Below are 22280 nucleotides of genomic sequence, written 5' to 3' on the forward strand. Positions count from 1 at the left end.
TTGCAGCAGGCGGCTCTTGCTGGTTCGGGTCTAAGCGCTGGAGGCTGTGATCCCTCCTCCAGGAGCTTCCAAGTGCAGACGCCTGTTCCTGGCCGACCCCGGGATGCACGGGCCCCGATGGTCGTTCCCAGCCTTGGGGTCCCGAGCAGGTCCCGGGCGGGAGTCAGATCGGGTCCTCCATGGCCAGCGCAGCACACAGGGGAGCATTGCTGGCTCTCTAGAAGTTTCAGTGGGGGTGACGGCGAGCTGGGTCCGGGGTGGGGGGGCTGTTGCCAGGTCTGGAGGAAGGCGTGGGCAGCAAGGAGGCACCATTGGCCCAGACACAGGTGCATCGCCGAAGGCACGGATGTGTGCAGCTCCCTGGCTTCGGTGACCTGGTGCGGGAACAGGCCAGCGTGGCAAAACAGCCAATACCTTCCAGTGCTTGCCCGGGCTCGAGGCAGAGGGACGGGGCGGGCGGGTCTGAGGCGTCATCCAGCGAATGGAGCCCTGAGGAGGTTGGTCAAGGGGGTGGGAGGGCAAGAAGTGGCTGTGCTGAGGGTCCTCGGGGCAGTGGGAGGAACCGGCAGGTCCTGGGCCTAACCCGGCGGAGCAGGAGGGGCCTGAACAGGTGGATGCAGAGCAGGTGAGGGCCAGGTGGGTCCCCGCAAGCCAAGGGGGCACCGCGTACCTGCCCACGCTGGGTATGTCATGGCGAGCCCCCCACACGCCATCCCGGAGGTCTCCGTTGGGCTGGGTGACCTTCAAACCCTGCAGTGAGTTGAATGTTGAATGAGGACCCCCCTAAAAGATCTGTCCTAGTCCTAGCCCCCGAGTCCGTGAATGTGACCTTGCTGGCACATGACCTTGCTTGGAATTAGGGATTTACAGATGGAGGGTCTTGGTATGAGATCGTCCTGGATTGTCCGGTGGACCCTAAATCCAGTGACCTTTAAGAGAAAGGAAAGGGGTATTAAGACAGACACACAGGGGAGGGCCATGTGACTGCAGAGGCTGGAGGGACACTTCTTCCCTTCACCCGCCCTGGTCACAGAGCCTGGAGGGGGTGGCCCTGTGGTCTCAGGACGTGACTGGGGCGTCTGACCCCACATGGGCTGGGGAGCCACCGGGAAGCTCCCCCGAGCACCACCTCCCGGGGGCTGGGACAGGCTGTCCCCGACACAGAGCTGAGGCTTTCGTGTGCCAGTGCAGGTGCCCAGGGCGGGGCCCCAACTGGCAGGCTGGGTTCCCTGGGGCGTCCCGGAAGGCGGGCGTCGAGGAAGGGACAGCGGGCCGTCAGGACCTGACATGGCAGGACGGGTGTCCATCCTGACCCAGAAGGACATGTCATGACCCAGGACCAGCTCTTCGTCACTCTCGGTGTCATTTTTAGCTGTCCCCTGCTGCTCACGAGGCGCCTGCTTCGCGCTTTGTGCCTCGGGACCTGTCATCTCACAGTGTGACCAGTGTGTCGGGAACAGACCCAAATGTAGGTCCCGGGACATTGGGAATAAGCCTTCTCATCTGCCCCACAGCAGTTTCTGAGTCCTGATAGCTCTGGGGGACCCACGCTCGGCGACCTGGGTCATCAGGGGTCCCTTCTCCATGTCTCAGCGACTCCACTGGACGGTTCACACGTGGCAGGACTCGGGGCTGGATGGCCACTGCTTCAGTGTCCGTAAAATGGCTCAGGCGTGCCAAAAAGGCTGCTAGAGAGAGGGTCAGGGGTCATGGGTCAGCGCCACGCGGCTTGGGGTTTGCCAGAATCAGGTGGGGACGATGGTCAGTGGAGATGTGATAAGTTGTGAAAATTCAACTTTTTAATGTTTGTTTATTTTTGAGAGAGAGAGAGACAGAGCATGAGCAGGGGAGGGGCAGAGAGAGAGGGAGACACAGAATCCGAAGCAGGCTCCGGGCTCCGAGCTGTCAGCACAGAGCCTGACACGGGGCCTGAACCCACGAACCGTGAGACCGCGTCCTGAGCCGAAGTCAGACGCTCCACCGACGGAGCCACCCACACGCCCCAGTGGAAATTCAACTTTTTAAAACAGAAACTGTGCCCCACCCCACACAAGTGCCTCTGCCGGAGTTCCTGACACAGCCCTCCAGGGCCTGTGGACGGGGTTACAATACTTTACTCCTTTCGCGGACGGAGAACAGTCCCTGGTGTGGATGGGCCGAGGCTCACCCGTCCACCCGCCGGCAGGTGCCCGGGCCGTCGTGAACGTGGGTGCCCACGTCGCTGTGTGGAACACGTCTTCGTTTCCCTTTTGGCCTCTTCGGGGACCCGAGGCATGGCCCCCCGTGTTTCACGGGTCAGGCCAGTGTCTCCTGACGCTCTCTCCCCAGGAGGCTGGGTGCCCCCACGTGGGGTTGGCTCCAGGCTGGAGGCAGGTCCTGGGGGCCTTTTGGGCACCGCATCCTCGAGCCGTCACGTCACCTTCCTGGACCGTCCCCACCGTGGCGGGACAGGCAGAGGGTGCTTGGCTCTGTGCCACCGTGGTCCCACCTGACTGGCAGGACCACTTTCTCCTCCAGACACGTGACTTCTGCCAGAACCAGTTTCCCCGTAAGCCAGCAGGGCGGGGCTGGTGGAGGCGGGGACCGGGGGTGCCTGGCTCCGGGTCACCAGGAGCTCCCCACGGTTGGTTAGCAGAGCGGCCCAGAAGGCAGGGCTGCGGCTCGTACCCCAGCGGCGGCCTGCCCAGCCGGTCCGCGGGGGAATAAGGCTTCACGTTGGAGGCTGAAGGGAGGGGGGGCCCGGACCCCTGCGAGACCCCGTCGGCTGCTCACCCGATGGATGAAAACCCGCAGGGCCAGGCTGCGCGAGGGGGAGGATGGCACATCGCACAGTGGGAGTCGGCAGAGGTGGGCCCGCTGAGCGCAGGCCTGGGAGTGGCGGTGGGGAGGACGGCCTGTCCACCCAGCGGGGTCCTGGGCTCTCACCCGGGGCCGGGAAGCCTGGGGATATCGCAAAGACGCAGCCCGGCAAACGTTCCCTCTCTGGAGTTCCGGTCCCGGCTCCCGGAACAGTCCCAGCAGAAGTGGGCGATGTGGGGGGCCCAGCACCACCTGCTCCGGGCGAGGTGGGAGCGGGGAGGGCCTCCGCGAACCGGCCGCGTGGCCCTGGCCGAGTCAGCTGGTTCTCGGGCCTCAGTTACTGCATCTGTGAAATGGAGAGAAGGCATGCGAAGGGAGCGTTTGAATGCTTGGGGGTTTTTTTGTGTTTTTTTTTGCTTTGCTTTCCAGACTTGGATCCTCCCGGCCCCTGGACAGAGTGGGAGGCAGAAGTGGGGGGGATCGTGCCTGCCACCCACCTGCTGACTCATTCAGCATCCGGTGCCAGTGAGGACAGAGCGCAGGGGTGGCGTGCACACGTTGGTGGAGCTTCTGCTGTGTGAGAACCGGCACCCGCCTCTGAGCAGGGAGTTTCCAGTTTATACAAGGATTCACTGTCCACGCCGGGGAAGCCAGGCCTCCCTTGGGCCCCTCCATGCCGCAAAACCCGATGAAACCTGCTCCCACCTCAGTGCTCTGCAGGCATGAGCTCCAGCCCTTCTGGAAGCTCCAGTCTGCGGGGGACCCGGGAGCCGGGGGGGCTGAGCCCGTGTAGGATGGGGAGGGGGGAGTGTGGGGGTGCACATCCCGTCCCAGGGCAGGTTCTCCTGGGGGAAGCCGGCTACCGCCCATTTCCAGGTGGGCGGGAGGGAGGCAGGGGGTTTCTGCACCCCTGCACTCGGGCCGGGAGACACGTTTGGCCTTTGGCAGGAGCAGCTGCGGCTCTGGGTGGTGGTCCCACCTGTCTCGGGTCCTTGGCGGCCCCTGCGAGTGGGGGAGCTGCAGCCCGGCATGGCTCAGATCCCTGAGCGGCGCTCCCAGGTGGCTCCGTTGACCCCGCGTGCACTGAGGGGCAGAGGGGACCGCGCGGGCCCGGGGTTCCGCTGCCGTCCGGGGCAGGGAGGTGCTCCCGCCCAGATCTGGAGCCTTGTCCCCTGCAGGGGAGAGTCTGGAGGGGTCCGTTAGGAAGGAAGCTTCACCCTGACCCGGGACCCGCGTGGCCTGGGAGTGGTTTTGTGGAGTCCGGGTCCGGTGGGGCATGAAGGAGGGGGCAATGGAATTGTCCACCGAATAGGCGGCCGTCGGACACGTGTCTTCCATGTCACCTGTTTGAGACGGTCAGTTGTGGCAGAGGCTCCATCATTTTGCCCCCGACTTCCGCTCACGCCGCCATGTCAGCCCTCGTGTGGCCGGACCACGGGCACTAAATGAGTGGGAAGGAGATGCCCGCAGCCAGAGAGTGGGGAGCGGGGAAGGGGCCTGTGGAAATCCCGCGTTGTTCAAGGTAGATTCCGCCTGGACCGTGCCCGAGGCTGGTTCTGGGACAGGATGGAGCATAATTACTGCGTGGTGTCCAGCAGCCCGATCCCCCCGGGCCGCCGTGCGAACCCGCCGAGGGTCCCCGCGTGCACGTCCGACCTTTGCGTTTCGTGGGCACTGTTTGCGGTCTCTCCCGCGCCTTCTGGAGGCCCCCCCCCCCCAGCCTCATTCCACCTGGGGAGGGAGACTGTGCTGGTTTCTGCTGGCCCTGGCGCTCACCGTCTCGGGACCCGTGGCGTCCCCGTGGCGTCCCCGCGCTCCTGAGCCACCAGGCTTATTTCTTTAGGACTTAGCGTCACAAACAGTGGTAGTTTGCATTTCCTGGCAAACAGCACACGCAGCCCTTCTAAACCTTTCCTGAGCCTCGTCTGTTAGCCTGCACAGCAGCCCTCCACGTCCGTACCGTCATCGGCCTGTCACAGACCGCGAAACCACGGCACAGAGCAGTGGAGTGGCCCGTGTGCCCCGATGGGGGCTGCCTTCCGTCCTGTTCCACTCGTGTTCTCTTTGTGGGCTCCTGTCGACGATTGTGGCAGGAACAGCACCATGTCCGAGTGTATGGGTTAGGGTTCTCGTGTGTGTGTGTGTGTGTGTGTGTGTGTGTGTGTGCAGGCTGGTGTGCAAGCCCAGAGGACGGGGAGCCAGGAGCCCCAGCAGCGCCCCCGCCGCCGTCGCTGACTTGACTCTGTGCAGCAGGTGTGTGTAGGATGCTGCCCATCCCCAGGGGTCCAGGCCGCCCCCCTTTCTGATGGCGGGTGGGGGGGCCCCAAGGCCAGCTGGGCTGGTGGACGTGGTGCAGTCATGATGCTCCGGTCATGCCCCAGAACAGCCTCGGGCACTGCCCAGGTGGGATTTACATTGTGTGAAAACTGGACGTGACGTTCGCACAGACCCCACATGCCCAGGAGCACAGGACCAGGGGCTGGGCACAGGGGGTCCTTCAAGATCCGGGGCGCGTGTCCCCTGAGCATGCCACGGCGCCTCCCACCCAGCGCCGAGCAGCCTGGGGCCAGGCAGGCTGGCGTCTAAGACCACCCACGACAGAACCGGTGAAGGGGCCGCGTGTGTGAGAACACCCTTCTTTGGAGAGGGGAACGGTCCGTCCGGCGTGCAGAACTAGCTGGGCCTCCTTGTGGGCCTCCCCTTCCTGAGACGCCCAGCGAACCGGGTGGCCCGACCGGGGAGGGGGCCCCAGAACCACCCTCCTCCCTCCTGAGGGCTCAGCCTGCCGGTGGAGTCCAAGGTGGTGGCCGCTGTTGAGGGACCCCCGGTTCCCCTCCGCAGAGGGGGATCCACCTGGGGGCATCCCTGCCTGCACACTCTCCCTCTCCCAGGGTCCCCAGCAGGGTGCGGCCCCAGCCCTCGGCTTCCCCCCTCCGCAGGGTCCCCCTTCCCCTCGGGAACGGCCGACACCTGCCGACCCCAGAGTCTCCTGAGCAGGAGTAGCTGCGGAGGGTCCCGTGGGGGGATGTGGGGCGGGCAGTGGGGGACACTGAGGCTGGAGGGGTCTGGAGGAGAGGGGAGGCTGGCCCGAGCCCCTGGGGTCCGCAGTGACCCGCCTCCCCGCCCTGTACCCCCGCCCCAGCCTGCTGCAGCCCCTGGGGCCCCAGCCTCGGGGGGAGTGAGGCACACGTGAGCTGTGGCTCACTGCAGCCCGTGACCCACTTTCTTCAGCTTTCTTGCGGGAGTTGTCTGCCCACACGCGAGGCTCCAGCCCCATAATAAGGGAAGACGAGCAGCCGGCTCCAGGCAGAAGCGCCCCGGCTTTGGCCGTGTGCCCCCCGCTGCGGCGGCCACCTAACTGCGGGGCCGTCAGTCCCCCTACCAGGGCAGACAGCGGCCCGTGGGGCCTCCTCCCCGGGGGGAGAGCCGGGCGGTGGGGGCGCCCAGAGAGAGGGCTTCAGCACCCGGGGCAGGTCCCCCCCACCCCCCGCCCAGGTACGTCCAGGACTTGTAGACGGAGGCCAGGCCCCCCACACGGGCTTCCTCTTCCAGAAGGGGGCGTGAGGTCGCTCTGGGGCCCCAACCCACCTCCCTGCTCCAGGCGTGGGAGGGTGGGGCGGGGTCCCTGACCGCCGCGGGCCCAGGTCTCCTAGCTGGGCTCCCGATGCCCCCTCCTGCGGTGGCCCTCCCCACTGCACCCCCGCCCCAGAGGGGGTTACAGTCTGCCTCTGAAAATCAGCCCCCTTCAGTCGGGACAGCCGCAGGATCTGGGGGGACATGGTGGGGTCAGGCCTTCAGGGCACCACAGGGAGCCCAGCCCGGGGCCTGGGGCTCCCAGAACCGGGTGGGACTGGTGTGCACCGGGCAGTGCGTGTGGGCGGTGCCCAGGCCAGCTGACCCCGGCACTCAGCATGCAGTTGGCCCGGTGTCGGTCAGGAGGCCAGGTGGGCGGATGCCAGAACCCGGCCCTAACCCACAGCCACATGACCCAGCTGAGTCAGCCTGAGAAACGCCCAGGCTGGCAGGCCACTTCCTGCCCCCGCCCCGCGTTCCTCCACACTCCACAGCCACGGCTGGGAAATGTCTCTCTGGGGGAGGCCCCGCTTCTGCTGACCACCCCCCCCAGCGGAGCCTGGCCCCCTCCCCTCCTTTCTGGCCCTGGCTTCAGCCCTCCAAAGCACAGAAGGGACTCGGGGCTTGAAGCTGTGCCACCAGAGAGGGCCTGGCTTATGCCACGGGGCCTTACACTGGTCATTTTCCCTCCGGGGACCTTGGTTTCTGCATCTTTTAAACAGGACATTGAGATCTTCTCTCCCTGCCTCTTGGGTGCCATTGCATTGCATCTGATGGGGTACCACGTATGAAAGGGCCCAGGGGCGCCTTGAGGGTCATCAGCACAGCAGGTAGACTGGAAACACCCCAGTTCCAAAGCCCCTTGGGGCCCGAACACCAGTCCAGGTGGGCACCGGGAGACCTTGAAGGACCAGCCCCCACACACCAAAGTGCATGCCGGGATGTCCTGAAGAGGTTGCCACTCCCCTGGGGCCTTCTCACCCTGCCCAGGTTGAGCCAAGTGGTCGGTCCAGCCACGGGACGGCAGCCCGGCACGCTTCTGGAAACTCGTACTGGTGTCTGCCCTCAGGAGGGACCAGAGCAGCTGCTGGGCTGGAGCGTAGGGTGGCCTCCCTGGCGTGGCTCTGGAGACCTGGGTGGTTTTTCCCCTCAGCAGGGTCCTCACGGCCACTAGCCTTGGGACCTTAGCAGGTTTCTGGAACGTAAGGGGGTGTTGTTGACAGGGTGGCTGCTGTCTTCCAACTGATGGCTGCTGTCTTCTAACTGATGGCTGCTGTCTTCTAACTGATGGCTGCTGTCCTTCCCTGTCCATTGGCTGTGAGGTCGGAGAGCCAAACGGGGGGGGCTTATGTCGCTTCATCCCTGAGCCTGTCTGTGACTTTGGAGCGTTTTCCCCGCAGCCTTTTACGGTCCCCTGCATTCAGGCAAAGGTATGAGCCCAGCCACGTTGGCGGCGGTGGTGGTGGGAGCCAGGCCACGAGGCCCTGCTTCTCTGCTCCCATCGGTGACAAAGAGCCGCTGGTGACCTGAGCCCTGTCCCCCCCGCCTGGGAACCTCTCCTCTTGCCCCCAGCACGGCTGGGCCGGACCCGTCACTCTGGCCCCTGTCTGAGAGCTCACCAGGCCCCTGTGGGCCCCTCCCTGGGCCCCCGCGGGTCTGGGGCTCTGCCCCCTCTGCTCAGAAGAAACCTCCATTTACAAATAGGGACTTGGAGAGAAACGTGGCGAGCTGGGGCACACAGCCGTCAGCGGTGGGGCTGGACCCCTCTCCCCAGCTCTGTGTGGTCCCCAGGCATCTGTGGGGGGACCGGGGGAATGTGGTCAGAACCGTACCCCCACTTGTGCGCCTGCGGGTGGAGTGGGAGGTGCGTCCATTCTGCTGGTTCCTGCTGGATTCCTTCTCTGTCTCAGGCCTTCCCACGGAGAGCTGAGGCTTGGCGGGTTTTGGCCCAGATAACCGGGCTGTGCGTCCTGCCTGCGGAGCCCTGATAAGGCACCAGTGACCTTTCTTTATAAGGATCCCATTGTTCTGGCTCGAAGGTGGGCGTCTGGGTGCTGGTGGAGGGGACAGTGCTTGGGGGCAGGAAACTGCCCAGAAGGCAGGTTCCAGTGGGGGCTGGGAGTGTGCCGCGGTGGGGGCGGGGGTGGGCTCCGTGCCCACTCCCCAGGCCTTGCTGTTGGCCTTGGCCCAGCCTCAGAGAGCATGTCACCTGGCAGGTGCCCAAACGAGGATGTCAACTCAGGGATGCCGGGCTGGCCCAGCCAGGGGCACAGCCTGACCTGTACCTGCGTGCTCGGGGCCAGCCCCGCGTGGGACCCGTCGCCCACTGATGTGGGGGGGCTCTCAGGCCCCAGATGGGAGACCAGAGGGAGTGCCCCTGCGTCCTTGAGCAGCTGGACCCCGGGCCTGGGGAGCAACCAGGCAGGCAGTGAGGGACAGAGGGGACGGCTGCCCACCGTGAGTGCGGCCCCAGGTTGGGGCTGGCTCAGCTGGGGGGGGGGGGTCTGTGTCGTCACGTCCCCCGTTCCTCAGCACCCCCTTCCTCCCCCGGGCTGCATGGGGGCTGCACTCCCAGGACCCGCAAGCCTTCCGTTTCATCCTCAGGAGGCCTCCCCCTGCCAGACCCACCCCCTCCGCAGCCCCTGCCGGCACCCAGAGGGCGGGGCCGCTGTCCTCTGGTGCTGGAGCCACCCCTGGCGTGGCGGGCAGGTGGGGACAGGACCCTCTCCAGGGCCATGATGGAGATCTGCCCCAAACCCACCCTGGCCACCTCTCTGAGGACCCTGCCCTGCCCTGCCCTGCAGAGTAGGAGGAACGAGGCCCTGGGACGTTGGCCGCGTGGCCTTCATTCGCCCCAGGGGCCTCGGGGCAGGCCGTGAGTCCCTGCTCCCGGCATGCACTGGATAGACAGTGAACAGGACGGACAGACACCACTCCTCTCCTAGGACCTGTGTCCTTTGGGAAAAGAGAGCTAGTGGAGAAGAAAGGAACCCCAGGGAGAAGCTCTGGAGCTCGGAGCGCTATGTGGAGAATTTGCTGTGTGAGGTGCGAGGGGGCCGGCCTTCTGGAAGGCGACGTTGCAGCTTAGTGTGGGAAGGACCCCGCCAGGCGGGGGTGTGGGTGACGGCATTCCAGGGGGGACGGTCCAGAGCAGAGGCCCTCGGGGAACGGGCTCTGCATTCTCCAGGGACAGAAAGGGGCCCGTGTGGCTGGGAGAGTGAGTGGGAGGAAGGGTGGGGCTGTGGAGGGGCTGGAAGACGGGGGCCAGGGGACTGAGGCTGGCCTGTGTTCTCCGGGCCGGGAGCCACTGGGGAGATGTGACCCGGATTAACTTTTGCAGTGGACGCAACAGCACCCCCTCCCCAACGCCTCACCCCTGCCTTGCCCACAGCAGACATCAAGAGCCCAGAGTCAACAGCAGCCAAGGGTGGGACGACCAAGGGAGGTACGAATTCAGAGACCCCTCCCTATCTGGGCAGGTCAGAGGCGGCTTGTAGGGGCCCCAGCACTTTTCTGGGGTGTCATGACACAGAGGGGACATTCACTGGTGCACACCTGCATTGCATTCGGATTGGAGGGTGTCCATAGAGCAGTTCAGTTGTTTGAAGGTCACCTCTGATGTGTTGGGCCAATAGGAAGGAAGTGGGGAGAAAAGGAGGACTACTCAGCTGACTGGCTGGAAAGATCCATGGAGGAGGGAGGGAGGGAGCGATGAGAGGTTGGGTGGATAGATGGATAGATAGGCAAATGGGCAGCTGGCTGTCTGGCTGGATACATGATTGGATGGATGAATGGGTGGATGGATGGATGGATGGATGGATGGACGGATGGGTAGGTGAGTGGATGGATGGATAGATAGACAGACGGACATGTAGATGGATGGATGGACAGATGGATGGATGGATGGATAAATGATTGGAGGGATGGATGGATGGGTGGGTGGATGGACAGATGGGTGGGTGGATGGATGGACGGATGGACAGGTGGGTGGGTGGATGGATGGACGGATGGATGGGTGGGTGGGTGGATGGATGGACGGATGGATGGGTGGATGGATGGACGGATGGACAGGTGGGTGGGTGGATGGATGGACGGATGGACAGGTGGGTGGGTGGATGGATGGACGGATGGATGGGTGGATGGATGGACGGATGGACAGGTGGGTGGGTGGATGGATGGACGGATGGATGGGTGGATGGATGGACGGATGGACAGGTGGGTGGGTGGATGGATGGACGGATGGATGGGTGGATGGATGGACGGATGGACAGGTGGGTGGGTGGATGGATGGACGGATGGACAGGTGGGTGGGTGGATGGATAGACGGATGGACAGGTGGGTGGGTAGGTGGATGGATGGATGGGTGGGTGGGTGGATGGATGGACGGATGGATGGGTGGATGGATGGACGGATGGACAGGTGGGTGGGTGGATGGATGGACGGATGGACAGGTGGGTGGGTGGACGGATGGACGGATGGATGGGTGGATGGATGGACGGATGGACAGGTGGGTGGGTGGATGGATGGACGGATGGATGGGTGGATGGATGGACGGATGGACAGGTGGGTGGGTGGATGGATGGACGGATGGATGGGTGGATGGATGGACGGATGGACAGGTGGGTGGGTGGATGGATGGACGGATGGACAGGTGGGTGGGTGGATGGATAGACGGATGGACAGGTGGGTGGGTAGGTGGATGGATGGATGGGTGGGTGGGTGGTTAAATGATTGGATGGATGAACGGGTAGGTGGGTGGATGGAAGGATGGATGGATGGACGGATGGACAGGTGGGTGGGTGGGTGGATGGATGGATAGATGGGTGAGTGGGTGGATAAATGATTGGATGGATGAATGGGTGGGTGGGTGGATGGATGGACAGACAGATGGATGGGTGGGTGAGTGGATGGATGGATAAATGATTGGAGGGATGGATGGATGGGTGGGTGGATGGACAGATGGGTGGGTGGATGGATGGACGGATGGACAGGTGGGTGGGTGGATGGATGGACGGATGGATGGGTGGGTGGGTGGATGGATGGACGGATGGATGGGTGGATGGATGGACGGATGGACAGGTGGGTGGGTGGATGGATGGACGGATGGATGGGTGGATGGATGGACGGATGGACAGGTGGGTGGGTGGATGGATGGACGGATGGATGGGTGGATGGATGGACGGATGGACAGGTGGGTGGGTGGATGGATGGACGGATGGATGGGTGGATGGATGGACGGATGGACAGGTGGGTGGGTGGTTGGATGGACGGATGGACGGATGGATGGATGGTTAGATGGACGGGTGGATGGGTGGGGGGATGGATGGATGGATGGATGGATGGATAAATAAATGATTGGAGGGATGGATGGATGGATGGGTGGATGGACAGGTGGATGGATGGAAGGGGGAGGGAAGGAGGATGGTGTACATGGGTGGATGGTGCAGCTCACAGACTAGAGTCCCACTGGCCATTAGCAGTGCTGGGAGAAGGCACCTATAGGGTCTGAGAAGGCAGCCAGGATCCTCACGCCCTCTCTACTCTGCTTTGGGTGGAGCCAGGGCAGATGGGCCAGCTGGGAGCTGAGGCTGAGCTGTAAGCCAGGCTCAGGCAGTGTGGGCCAGAGTCCCTCCACCCGCACCAAGTCTGTAAGGCTTAACCACTAAGACAGGTGAGACCCCAGGTGAGGGAGGCCTACCTGGGCCATCACCCCTCATCATCCTCCCTGGGGGCCCCTTCAGGTCAAGTTCAAGTCTGACTCGTCTTGGCCACCAACCTGGGTGCTTGGAAAATCTCAGCCGGATGAGTCAGTCAGTCAGCTGGGCCTCGTCTCTGGTGCTGGCTTCCTGGCAGGCTAGAAGTGTCCACTGACACTGATCGGCAGGGCTGGGCCCCCCAGATGCCTGTCCTTCTGGCCCAGCAGCGGGTTTGCTAGAAGCCCAGCTGAGGTAGCGGGAGCGTCGGCCAGGAGCTGGGTTCTGAATCGGTCCCAATTGGCTCAAACACAGGCCTCGCCAGTTATTAGCTGTGTGGCCTTGGGCCCAAATCCCAAACAGCAAAGGTAACCAGCTTAGCCAGGTGACAAGACAGTGGTTAGGAAGGGAAGGGCTGGGAGCCCCTCACTCTGACCCTCGGGGTGGGGGGGCACAGAGAAGGTTCTGGGGCTGCCACGGGAGGAGGTCCGGGGCCACCACCAGATGCCCTGGGCCCCGCCCACTCCGGAGCCCCGCCCAGTCATAGCAGGAAAGGCTGTGTCTGAGCCCCCGCCCTGAAAGCCCAGGGCCTTGGGAGGAAATGGGGCCTTTGTCTTGGGTTTGGCGGGAAGCCACGGGCCCACCCAGGGAGGTGGCTGCAGCCCCAGACCTGGAGGAGAGATGGGTCAGTGGGCCTTCACGGAGCACGTCCTCAGGGAGCGGACGGAGCACGGGATTAGGAGTCAGGGTCCCTGCTGTGCCACCACCCACCCGGCCATGACCACAGGGCAAGGCCTCCAGCTCTCGGAGCCTTGATTTCCTCATCTATAAAATGGGCTGACGCTGGGGACTTAGGTCGACCGCTTGCCCCAGGCCTGCCCAGGGCAGAAGAATCTGGGAGGAGGCCCAGGCCTGCTCGTGAGTGATGGGCTGGGCTGTGCCTGGGGCAGGGAGGAAGCTCATTCGGGAGAGCCAGGGCAGGGTGTGAACTGGGGTGCATCTGGCTCTCAGCACACCTGCGTTCTCTCTCGGTGTGACGTTGTTGGGGCGCCCGCAACAGAGACCCCCAGGAGGAGCCGAGGCAGAGGGAGGAGAGCCAGGGGCAGGGGGTGCAGGAGGCAGGATGTGCAGGCGGGGCCAGCTGCCCCCGGCGCTCTGGGTTGTGGACCGCACAGCCCTTGTCTCTCGGCCGCCTCCCCTGGGTGGGTCAGCGGCCGTCTCCCCTGGAATGGCTCCTTCACCGGGGAGGGTGGGTCTGGTGGCCTGGCCTGGGTCCATGGCACATCTCAGGTCCACTTGGCTGCAGCCAGGGTCCTGCAGAGCCAAGGGAGTGCTGGCCTGGGGGTGCGGTGTCCCCAGGGCAAGCTGTGCGTTGCTTAGGCGGGGGCGTGGTCTTTCCCACGGGGGCGTGGTCTCCCCCGGGCGACCACCCCCTGCTTGCCGGTGGGTCCCCCCGCCAGGCCCTCCTCGTCCACTCCTTAGACGCCCCAAGTGAGGGCCTGAGTGTAAGACGGGGTGACGCCCGCCACTCCCGACTCCGGGAAGTGTCTCCGTGCCCCTAAGACGGGGCGGGTGGGAGGATGCCCGCCGGCCCCTGGGCTCCCCCGGTCTCAGCGTGAGGTGTGACCGCCTCTCTCCCGTCCTTCCTTCCAGAAGCCTCCCAGCGCCCAGGCCATGAAGGAGGAGGCCTTCCTCAGGCGCCGCTTCTCCCTGTGTCCACCTTCCTCCACCCCCCAGAAAACCGACCCCCGGAAGCTCACCCGGAATCTGGTCTTCAGTGGAGAAAACGAGCTCTACCCCCTCGGCCCAGGTCAGTGCCCGCGGCTTCCCGGGTTTTGTCCTGGTCAGCGAGGGGGATTAAGCCCCATCCACCGTGGCGTCATGGGAGGTCAGCAGGGGGCTCCCTCGCCGGGGTTATGGGGCAGCTCGTCCGTGGAGAGGCCGTGTGGTGTGGCGGCCCCAAACCTGCCCTCCTGAGACAGGCCCCCTGAACCCCAGCCCCAGTTCTGGCTGGGTGACCCTGGGCCAGCCTCAGGGCCTCTCTGGGGCTCAGTTTCCTCCTCTGTGAAATGGGGATGTGAGCTCCCAGTTACAAAGGAGTCCCGGGCTCTGGGAGGGAACAGTCCAGACTGGGTGCCCTCAGGCCGCCGGTGGGTGAAGCACTGAGCACGCGGGGGACAGGGTCACCCGTACCTGCTGGTGCTTGCCCGGCCCCAGGTCCCTGCCACCCCAGCTCCTCGTTCCTCCCGGGTCCGCCCAGCAGAGCCCAAGCTGAGCGCTGTCTGGGTGTCTGTGACTGCTGCCCCAGAGGGCCTGTCTCCCTCCCCGTCCTGGGAGACATCGCCTCCTCGGCCTGCCCGCCCCTCGCCGCTGCCAGCTTCGGGAGGGAGGAGAGGGACGCCCCAGCTGTTCCCGGCCGCAGTGTCCGTCCTGCCCCCACCTGTCACCGGGAGAGCCTCAGGCCAATAGGCTGTCAGGACATGAGGGGCTTCTGGGGACATCCCACCCAGTCTCACGAGCAGATAGGAACATGCCGTGTCAGGTCTCACAGGCCAGGGCACAGGACACCTAGGGAAATAAAGCTGACATCTGTTCTCTGCTGCCATGCCCTCTCGGGAGCGGGGGGTGGAGGGGGTGGGAAGGACACATCCCAGTTGGTGGCCGGTCTCAGAGGTCTTTGGTCCCCAGAGTGGCCGCCCCATGCAGTGAGGGACCCGGTAGGTGAAGACCTTTTCTCAGGAGGGGAGGGCAGGTCCTAGGGGAGGGGTGGGGAGGTGGGTGTGGACGGAGGAGAGGAGCCAGTTCCAAGAGGAGCTCCTTTGAGCTAGGAGGATTCCCCAGCAGGCGTCACCCACACTGGGGGGCGACAGAGGCCGGGTGAGCCCCCCAGGACAGCCCTTGGACCGAGGGGTCCTGGAGGAGAGGCCACCTCGGAGGTGGGGAAAGCCCCGTGCTCACCGCCCAGCCCGGGCCTCGGGTCAGGGCGCAGGGGGCTTTGCAGAAGCAGAGGCAGCGAGGCAGCATCCCCGCCGGGGCGGGAAGGCCAGGGCACCTTGAGTGGCCTCGGTCCTAGGGCCTTTGCTGCCCTAGGTGAAGCCGGGCCCCCCAGGACAGAATCATTTCCCCAGGTGGCCACACTGGCTCTTCTGCAGGGCACGGCTCTCGGTCCCCGGCCCCCTGACCCCCCAGGGGCTCCGGGAGGTGGGTCTGTGGAGCCCCCGCCAGGGCTGGGTCTGGGGACACCTGTGTCCCCGCCCCACCGGGATGGTTCTCCCCCCAGCGGCTACCACCTCTGCTCCTCGGCACAGGGACCCGGCTGTGAGCCGGGGCGCGTGGCCGGCGGGCCTCCCGAGACCAGCCCCTCTTCCTCCTGCCCATAACCGCAGCCTCGGAAGCCCCGTTCAGGACAGAAGGAGCTAGGCAAGGGCGGCTGTTTCCCCGGGACTGAATCCGGACGCTTCCCTTTTCTCTCCCTCGCCCTCAACCAAGCCGGACAGGAAAACGGGCACCTGCCAGGTCGGGGTGCAGGGACAGTGCCCGGCCACCTCCCTCCCAGAGTCCAGCTCCCAGAAGGTTAGGGAGAGAGGGCAGGCCAGGCGCGGTCCAGGCGCCCTGAACCCACCATGGGCCTCCAAACCTGGACACCGCGTTCCTCCCCTGAAAGCGGGGGCCTGGCCTTACGGTCCTCGAAGGACGTTCCGTGCCCAGGGTGCCCGGGCTCCTCCCTGTGCCCAGGTCCTCACTCCAGCTGCTCTCTTGCAGGGAAGGAGTTGGAGCCCAATGGCCAGCCGCTGCCGAGGGACGAAGGGCCCCCGACCCCGGGCTCTGCCACCAAGGGGCCACCGGTAAGAGCCTGGCCGTGGGAGGAAGGGGACAGCCCGCCGTCCCCAGCCCACGCGGGCCCGGAGGAGCGGCTCCGAACCCCGGCCTGCACGTCTGGGAAGGAAGGCTGGGGCGGAGTCACAAACAGTGCCGTGGGCTGTGTCATCGAAGCCGCCTTTGTGGCAAAACACGGGCCGGGGAGGCCCGGGGCCGGACCAAGGCTTGGGTTGCTCGGTGGCCTTGGGGGACAGGAAATTCTAAGGGGAGTCCGCGGAGTCTTTCTGTTGTAGGCAAACCGCCGAGCCTCCCCTCCCTCTGCCTTTGCCTCTGCGCTCCCTCCACCAGGTACACCCTCCGCAGGGCGAGTTCTGGAAGCACACGCGCCCACACGCCCCGTGGGCCTCCCAGGCCAGCCTCTCCTGGCCCAGGCACGGCTGTGCCCTTCCAGGCAGAACCTCTGGTCCAGGGCGGGCGCCGAGGCCCCGGGCAGTGCGTGGAGGGTGTTAGGCGTACCCTTCTGTCCCCCAGAGGGTCTCAGGCCAGGGTCCCCAGACGTTGACGGGGGTTGGTGGCTCTGGCTTCTTGCCACGGGGCTGGGGAGCAGTGCAGACAGACACGCGGTTGGCCGCCTGCCCGACCACCTGCGACCCCGTGTGATCTCGAGTGACTGCCTTGCTCCCCTGGGGCCTCGTGGCCTCATCCAGCAAAGGAGGGCTTGCTGTGGCTCTCGTGGTCTGTCCCTGTGTCTGCCTCGGGCGAAGAAGAAACCAAACCTTTGGTGGGTGCCCCCCACCTGCTGGAGACCGCATGTCTCTTCCCTGGCCCCCAGGGCCGCCAGCTGGGGAGGAGGAGTCAGAGCGTAGCTATTTGCTTATTTGTATTTAATTTAATTTTTCCATTTTTAATTACAGTATAACACGCATAACCCAGATTTACCACCCTACCCGTTTCTAAGCACGCAGCTCCGTATGGCATTAAGCAGCTTCAACTCTGTTGTGCCGCCGTCCCCCATCCGCGACCAGAACTTTCCGTCTTCCGAAACGAAACTCCGTCCCATTAAAACACTACCCCCCACCCCCTCCCCCAGCCCCGACGCCCACTGTCTGCTTTCTGTCTTTATGAATGTGAGTCCGTGAGGTCCCCGTACCAGTGAAATCCCGCAGGATCTGACCTTCTGTGACCGGCCTGTGTCAATCAGCATCACGTCCCCGAGGTCCACCCACGCCGTAACGGGTGTCAGAACGCCCTTCCTTTTTAAGGCTCAATGCTGTTCCCTGGCATGGGTGGACCACTTGGGCTATTCATTTTCTCAAGACACAAGTTTATGGCATAACAACACTGGAAACACAGCTGTGTCTTTCTACAAGCCAATAAAACACAAGCACTGGCAGCAACCCTTGACTTGGTTCAAATTTCAGATCCGGTCCGTTCCGTAACCGTGTCTGAGCGTCTCCTGAGGGGCACGCGCTGCCGGGGTGCTGCGTCGGGCTCACGGAGAGAACGGCGTCCTGCTCTCCTGGTGCGTCCGACCTGGCGGGGGGGGGACAGCGCCAGCCGAGACAAGGCCACCCGTAACGTGTCGGCCCCTGGCGGGGGGACCCCAGATGCCGTAGGGCAACCTGGGGCTGCCGTGAGGACGCAGCTTGGGAAAAGATACAAGCTAATACAGATCTTGTCATCTTCCTCGTGGGGCCAAGTCAAACATCCCCGAACCCGCTGTGTTAGGTGCACAACTCAGTGGTGTTTAGTGGGTGCTCAGTGCTGGGTCGTTCCGAAACCCCTCCGTCCCCCCAGACGGAAACCCTTCAGAGCCTTACCTGTTGTGTTGCTGGGCCAGACGGTCGTTCTGGGGTCACGGGGAATTCTAAAGCTCTCTGTGCTCAGCTTTTTGGGGAATGCCAAACTGGTTTCCGCAGCCCCTGCACCGTTTCACGACCCCACCAGCGACGAGGGAGGGCTCCCCTTGCTCACGTTCTCAGCACGTTTGTACTTTCCGGGTTCTCCTTCATCGTTTTGTGGTGCTCCCGGCGGCTCTGACTTGCGTGTTGCTAATGACTGATGATCCGTCCGGGGCTTCTTGACCGACCGGATGTCTCCTTGGAGAAATGTCTGTTCGGGTTTCTCTGCCCGCCTTCGAGTTGTGTTGTCTTTGTTGTTGGGTTGTAAGCGCTCTTTATATATGCCAGACCTCAGACTCTGGTCAGATACGTGACTGCAAGTACTTCTGTTCTGCTCCATCCGGCCCACCGCCCCCCCCCCCCATCCCACCCCACCCCTCCCCCGGTCCCCAGGCCCCAGAGCCTGTGTCTCTTCCTCTGTTGCTTAAAGCAAACCCCACTCCTTTGAGTCACATCTGGAGGAGAGCTGGGTGGCAGGATCGTTCATTCATTCACTCATTCATTCATTCATCCAGGATGCTCACCAAACCCCCAGCTGCCGGGGCGGGGCGTGTGCTGGGACGGAACTTCCCTGGCAGGAGTTCTAGACGACAGACAGGACTGCCTGCGTGGCAGTAATTGTAAAAGGTGTGGGGCCGGCCAGGGGCAGGTATGTCAGGGTCTGAAGGCAGCAGGGCGGTCAGAGCTGTCTTCCTTCTCGGGAGTGGCTCAGTGGGGCCTGAGGACCCAGCGACAGGGAACAGCATTCCAGGCTGGGGGAACAGCATGTGCTAAGGGGGCTAAGGGGGGTGGGCCTCCAGCCCACCTGGCCAACCCCCAGCATGTGCTAAGGGGGCCGCGTGAGAGGCCTGGCTCCCCAGGAGGACAACCGGGAGCGTCTCTGTAGCTCAGTCCCGGCCCCCAGAGGCTTGTCACCCACCAAGTCTGGCACGCACGCCGTCACGCGAGCTTCAGCTCCGAGACTGGCTCTAGAGCAGAGGCCGCGGGCACCCCGTCCTTCCTGTGACTCAGCCCCAGCTCGGCCCTCACGAGCTGTGTGACCCTGGGCAGGCTCGGAGCCTCTCTGTGCCACAGTCTCTTCTGCGGGATGTGGACAATGATGATGACCCACGGCTCTCGCAGCAGCTCTGTCGCTTGTGGTGGCCTGCCCCTCCTTTCCACCCCCAGGGCCTGAAGCTTCTGAAGCTTCTCGGGGGAGAAGCGGCCACGAACCATAGGATTTTCACGTCTCACAAAATATTATTCTCTGGACGTTTTTTTGGCCACTTAAAAAGTTGAAACCGTTCTGAGCTCACAGGCTGAACAGAAAGGGGGCGGGGGGCGGGATTCGGGCCACAGTTTGCTCCGCCCTCTGCCTCTAGCCTTTAGTCCTGGCCTTTTCTCCACCCCCAGGGCCTCAGTTTCTCTATCTGTTAAAGGACCGCAGCCCCTTCCAGCCCCAGATCCTGGATTACTGCTCTCAGCCCGTGCAGCGTGTCCAGCGGGCCTGGCAGGCTGTGCCTCGTCCTCGGCTCTGGTCTGGGCTCAGGACAGGGCCTGGGCATTGCCCACCACTCAGCAGCTCCCAGGGCACCAGGAGTGAGAGTCCCCCCTGCACGTGTGCCCCCCCCAGAGGCTGGACACACGGTAGTGGCTAGGGTGGACGCTTCCCGGCACCTCTGAGATCCTGTCCACCTGCTGTCCTCAGCCTCCCTGACTTCTCCGTCTCTGTACCCTCGGCCCCCAAGACTGCTGATAAACTGAGCAGAGGGTGTCGAACGGGTGTGAGGACAGTACCTTTCTCTGACCTCTCTGGTTCTCTTGGCCTCCAGCCCACCTGGCCACCCCCCAGCCCTCTGCAGCCCCAGAATGCACCTGGGCGCCCCCCAGCCCTCTGCAGCCCCAGAGCTCACCTGGGCGCCCCCCAGCCCTCTGCAGCCCCAGAATGCACCTGGCCACCCCCCAGCCCTCTGCAGCCCCAGAATGCACCTGGCCACCCCCAGCCCTCTGCAGCCCCAGAATGCACCTGGCCACCCCCAGCCCTCTGCAGCCCCAGAATGCACCTGGCCACCCCCCAGCCCTCTGCAGCCCCAGAATGCACCTGGCCACCCCCAGCCCTCTGCAGCCCCAGAATGCACCTGGCCACCCCCCAGCCCTCTGCAGCCCCAGAATGCACCTGGCCACCCCCCAGCCCTCTGCAGCCCCAGAATGCACGCTGATGCCCCTTCTCCCCCCAACTTGAATCTCTTTTGCAGGTAGAATACAGGCTATACAATGGGTCCGACAAGGAATGTGTGTCCCCAACAGCCAAGGTCACCAAGAAGGAAGCTCTCAAGGTGGGCACGGGCCCAGGAAGTGGGGACACAAGTGTGTCATTTGTCAGATGGGTGGGCCAGTGAGGTCACCACGGCCCGGCCTGCCAGAGGGAGGGGGCGGGCTGTGCTCTGGCCACCTCCCCACCCCCACTTCTCCCCCCCGCCCCAGACTGGACAGTGGGAGCCCCGGTGGGCTGGCGGGCTGGCAGGAGGAGCGGGGCCGGGGGCCAGCTCAGGGCCTTCTCCCTTGACCCGCCCGCTGGGTTCCCTGGGCCCAGGCGCAGAAGGAGAACTACCGGCAGGAGAAGAAACGCGCCACGAAGCAGCTGTTCAGCGCCCTGACGGACCCCAGCGTGGTCATCATGGCCGACAGCCTGAAGGTAGGCCAGACGGGCGGGCACGTTGTCCCAGTCTCAGGCCTTCCCCGGGGACGTTGCAGAGTCACCCAGGAGGCAGTTGGGCGTGTTTGTTACTGTGAGTCTGTGTCCGTGTCCCGTGGAGGCCCCAGCAAAGGACCACAGGCTGGGGCTTAAAGACAGGAATGCGTTCTCCCCCAGTTCCGGGGGCTGGCCCCTAAATCCGGTGTGGACAGGGCCGCCCCGCCCCCTAGTGGGGCATCCTTCCCGCTCCCCAGCTTCTGGGGGGCTCCAGGCAGCCCTGGGCTGTGGCTTGCTGATTCCAGCCTCTGCCTCTGTCTTCACGTGGCCCCTCCTGTGTCCGTGTGTCTGTGTCCAAACGTCATTGAATCAGAGCTCACCCGGCTCCAATGTGGCCTCATGTTCACCCGCTGAAATCTGCAGAGACCCTGTGTCCAGTTGAGGTGGGGGGGGGGGCTCCTGGCCTGTGGATGGGGGTCCCAGGATGCCACGAAGCCCCGTGCCGGGGTGTGGGGGAGGGGAGTGGGGGAGGGGAGGCCGTATCACAGCCTCATGGATTGGGCTTAGAGTCTGTGTTTCGACGGGGGTGATGGTGGTTCCCTCAGGTCCTGGGACTTCTCTCTGCCCCCCTAAGGTGGCGGGAAAGCTGCTGAACCCCGGGGTTGCCACCAAGGACCCCCGAGACAGGTGTACCAGCACCTGGTCACCTGCCTAGGACTTGGGCCGGCATGGGCTCCTTTTGGCCCCCCACAAAATAAAAAATCAGGCGCTACAGTGAAATTCTTCTCTGGAGCGAGAAAAGAACTGACCAACTCCAAAATTTACAAAGCTGACAATCACAATAGTCCACCGGCTGCTGGGTCCTCCGGGGCGGGGGGAGGGGCTCCGATCTGGCCTTGAACCTCACCCGGACACCTGCTCCTGGCTGCAGTGCCTCATTTCTCTGGATTCACTGTAATTTCCGAGCTCCTTGTCAAAGCCCGAGGACCTCGCCCACCGCCCAGCTCCGCCCCCAAGCTGTCCGGGTGCCCCCGGGGCGCCGGCCTCCCCCACCCCCCCCCCCCCCCCCACAGCCGTGCCCCTCCCCGCAGATCCGCGGGACGCTGAAGAGCTGGACCAAACTGTGGTGCGTGCTGAAGCCTGGCGTGCTGCTCATCTACAAGACGCCCAAGGTGGGCCAGTGGGTGGGCACCGTCCTGTTGCACTGCTGCGAGCTCATCGAGCGGCCCTCCAAGAAAGACGGCTTCTGCTTCAAGCTCTTCCACCCGCTGGACCAGTCCGTCTGGGCCGTGAAGGTACCTCCGGGGGCCCCGGGGCTCAGGGGGGTCGGGCCCCAGGAGGAGCGAGGCCCCGCGGGCGGGCCGAGTAAGAGACGGGCGCCGAGGGGTGGCCAGGAGCCTAATCGCAACTGCTCTGTGGGCCCATCGCCACCCGGCCCCCACCCGGCCGTGGGTGAGGTCTCTCGGTGGCCGGGGACCAGATGCGGCCCGGGCGGAGCACACGGCGGGGGGCCCCCAGCCTGGTGACGCGACGCGACGCGCAGAGGCTGAGGAATCGGGCCGTGTGAGCCGCTCGTAGCCCGGCCCTCCCTGCTGCACCTTCCTAACCGGGAGGCTGCCCGTCAGGTTGCCAGACAAAATCCAGAACGTCCAGGTTACGGCAGGATTTCAGACGAACACCCAAATGGTTTTTTTAGTGTAGGTATGTCCCAGAGATTGCAGGGGGTATACTTCTGCTGTAAAAAGTTACTCATCGTTTCGCTGAACGGGCACCCCGCGCGTGCACGTGCCGATTACGGCCACCCGGAGACGGAGGGAACTCCAG

General features: G+C 64.3%; 1 protein-coding gene across 5 annotated transcripts in view; it reads left to right on the top strand.

Moving 5' to 3' along the window:
* The window catches only part of OSBPL5 (oxysterol binding protein like 5), a 53724-nt gene that overhangs the window by 15059 nt on the left and 16385 nt on the right, over nt 1-22280 (top strand). For 3 of the 5 annotated variants that reach the window (XM_042958646.1, XM_042958650.1, XM_042958649.1), the window contains exons 2-6: nt 13719-13875; nt 15828-15910; nt 20020-20100; nt 20358-20459; nt 21548-21751. In XM_042958646.1, coding sequence (XP_042814580.1) covers nt 13740-13875; nt 15828-15910; nt 20020-20100; nt 20358-20459; nt 21548-21751 — 606 coding nt within the window. In that variant the 5' untranslated portion in view covers nt 13719-13739. Of the gene's footprint in view, nt 1-9324; nt 9418-9712; nt 9818-13718; nt 13876-15827; nt 15911-20019; nt 20101-20357; nt 20460-21547; nt 21752-22280 lie in introns of those variants that run through there. The other 2 variants (XM_042958647.1, XM_042958648.1) reach the window with 2 other exon arrangements.

This window comes from Panthera tigris, chromosome D1 (genome assembly GCF_018350195.1).
Source record: "Panthera tigris isolate Pti1 chromosome D1, P.tigris_Pti1_mat1.1, whole genome shotgun sequence".
NCBI lineage: Eukaryota > Metazoa > Chordata > Mammalia > Carnivora > Felidae > Panthera > Panthera tigris.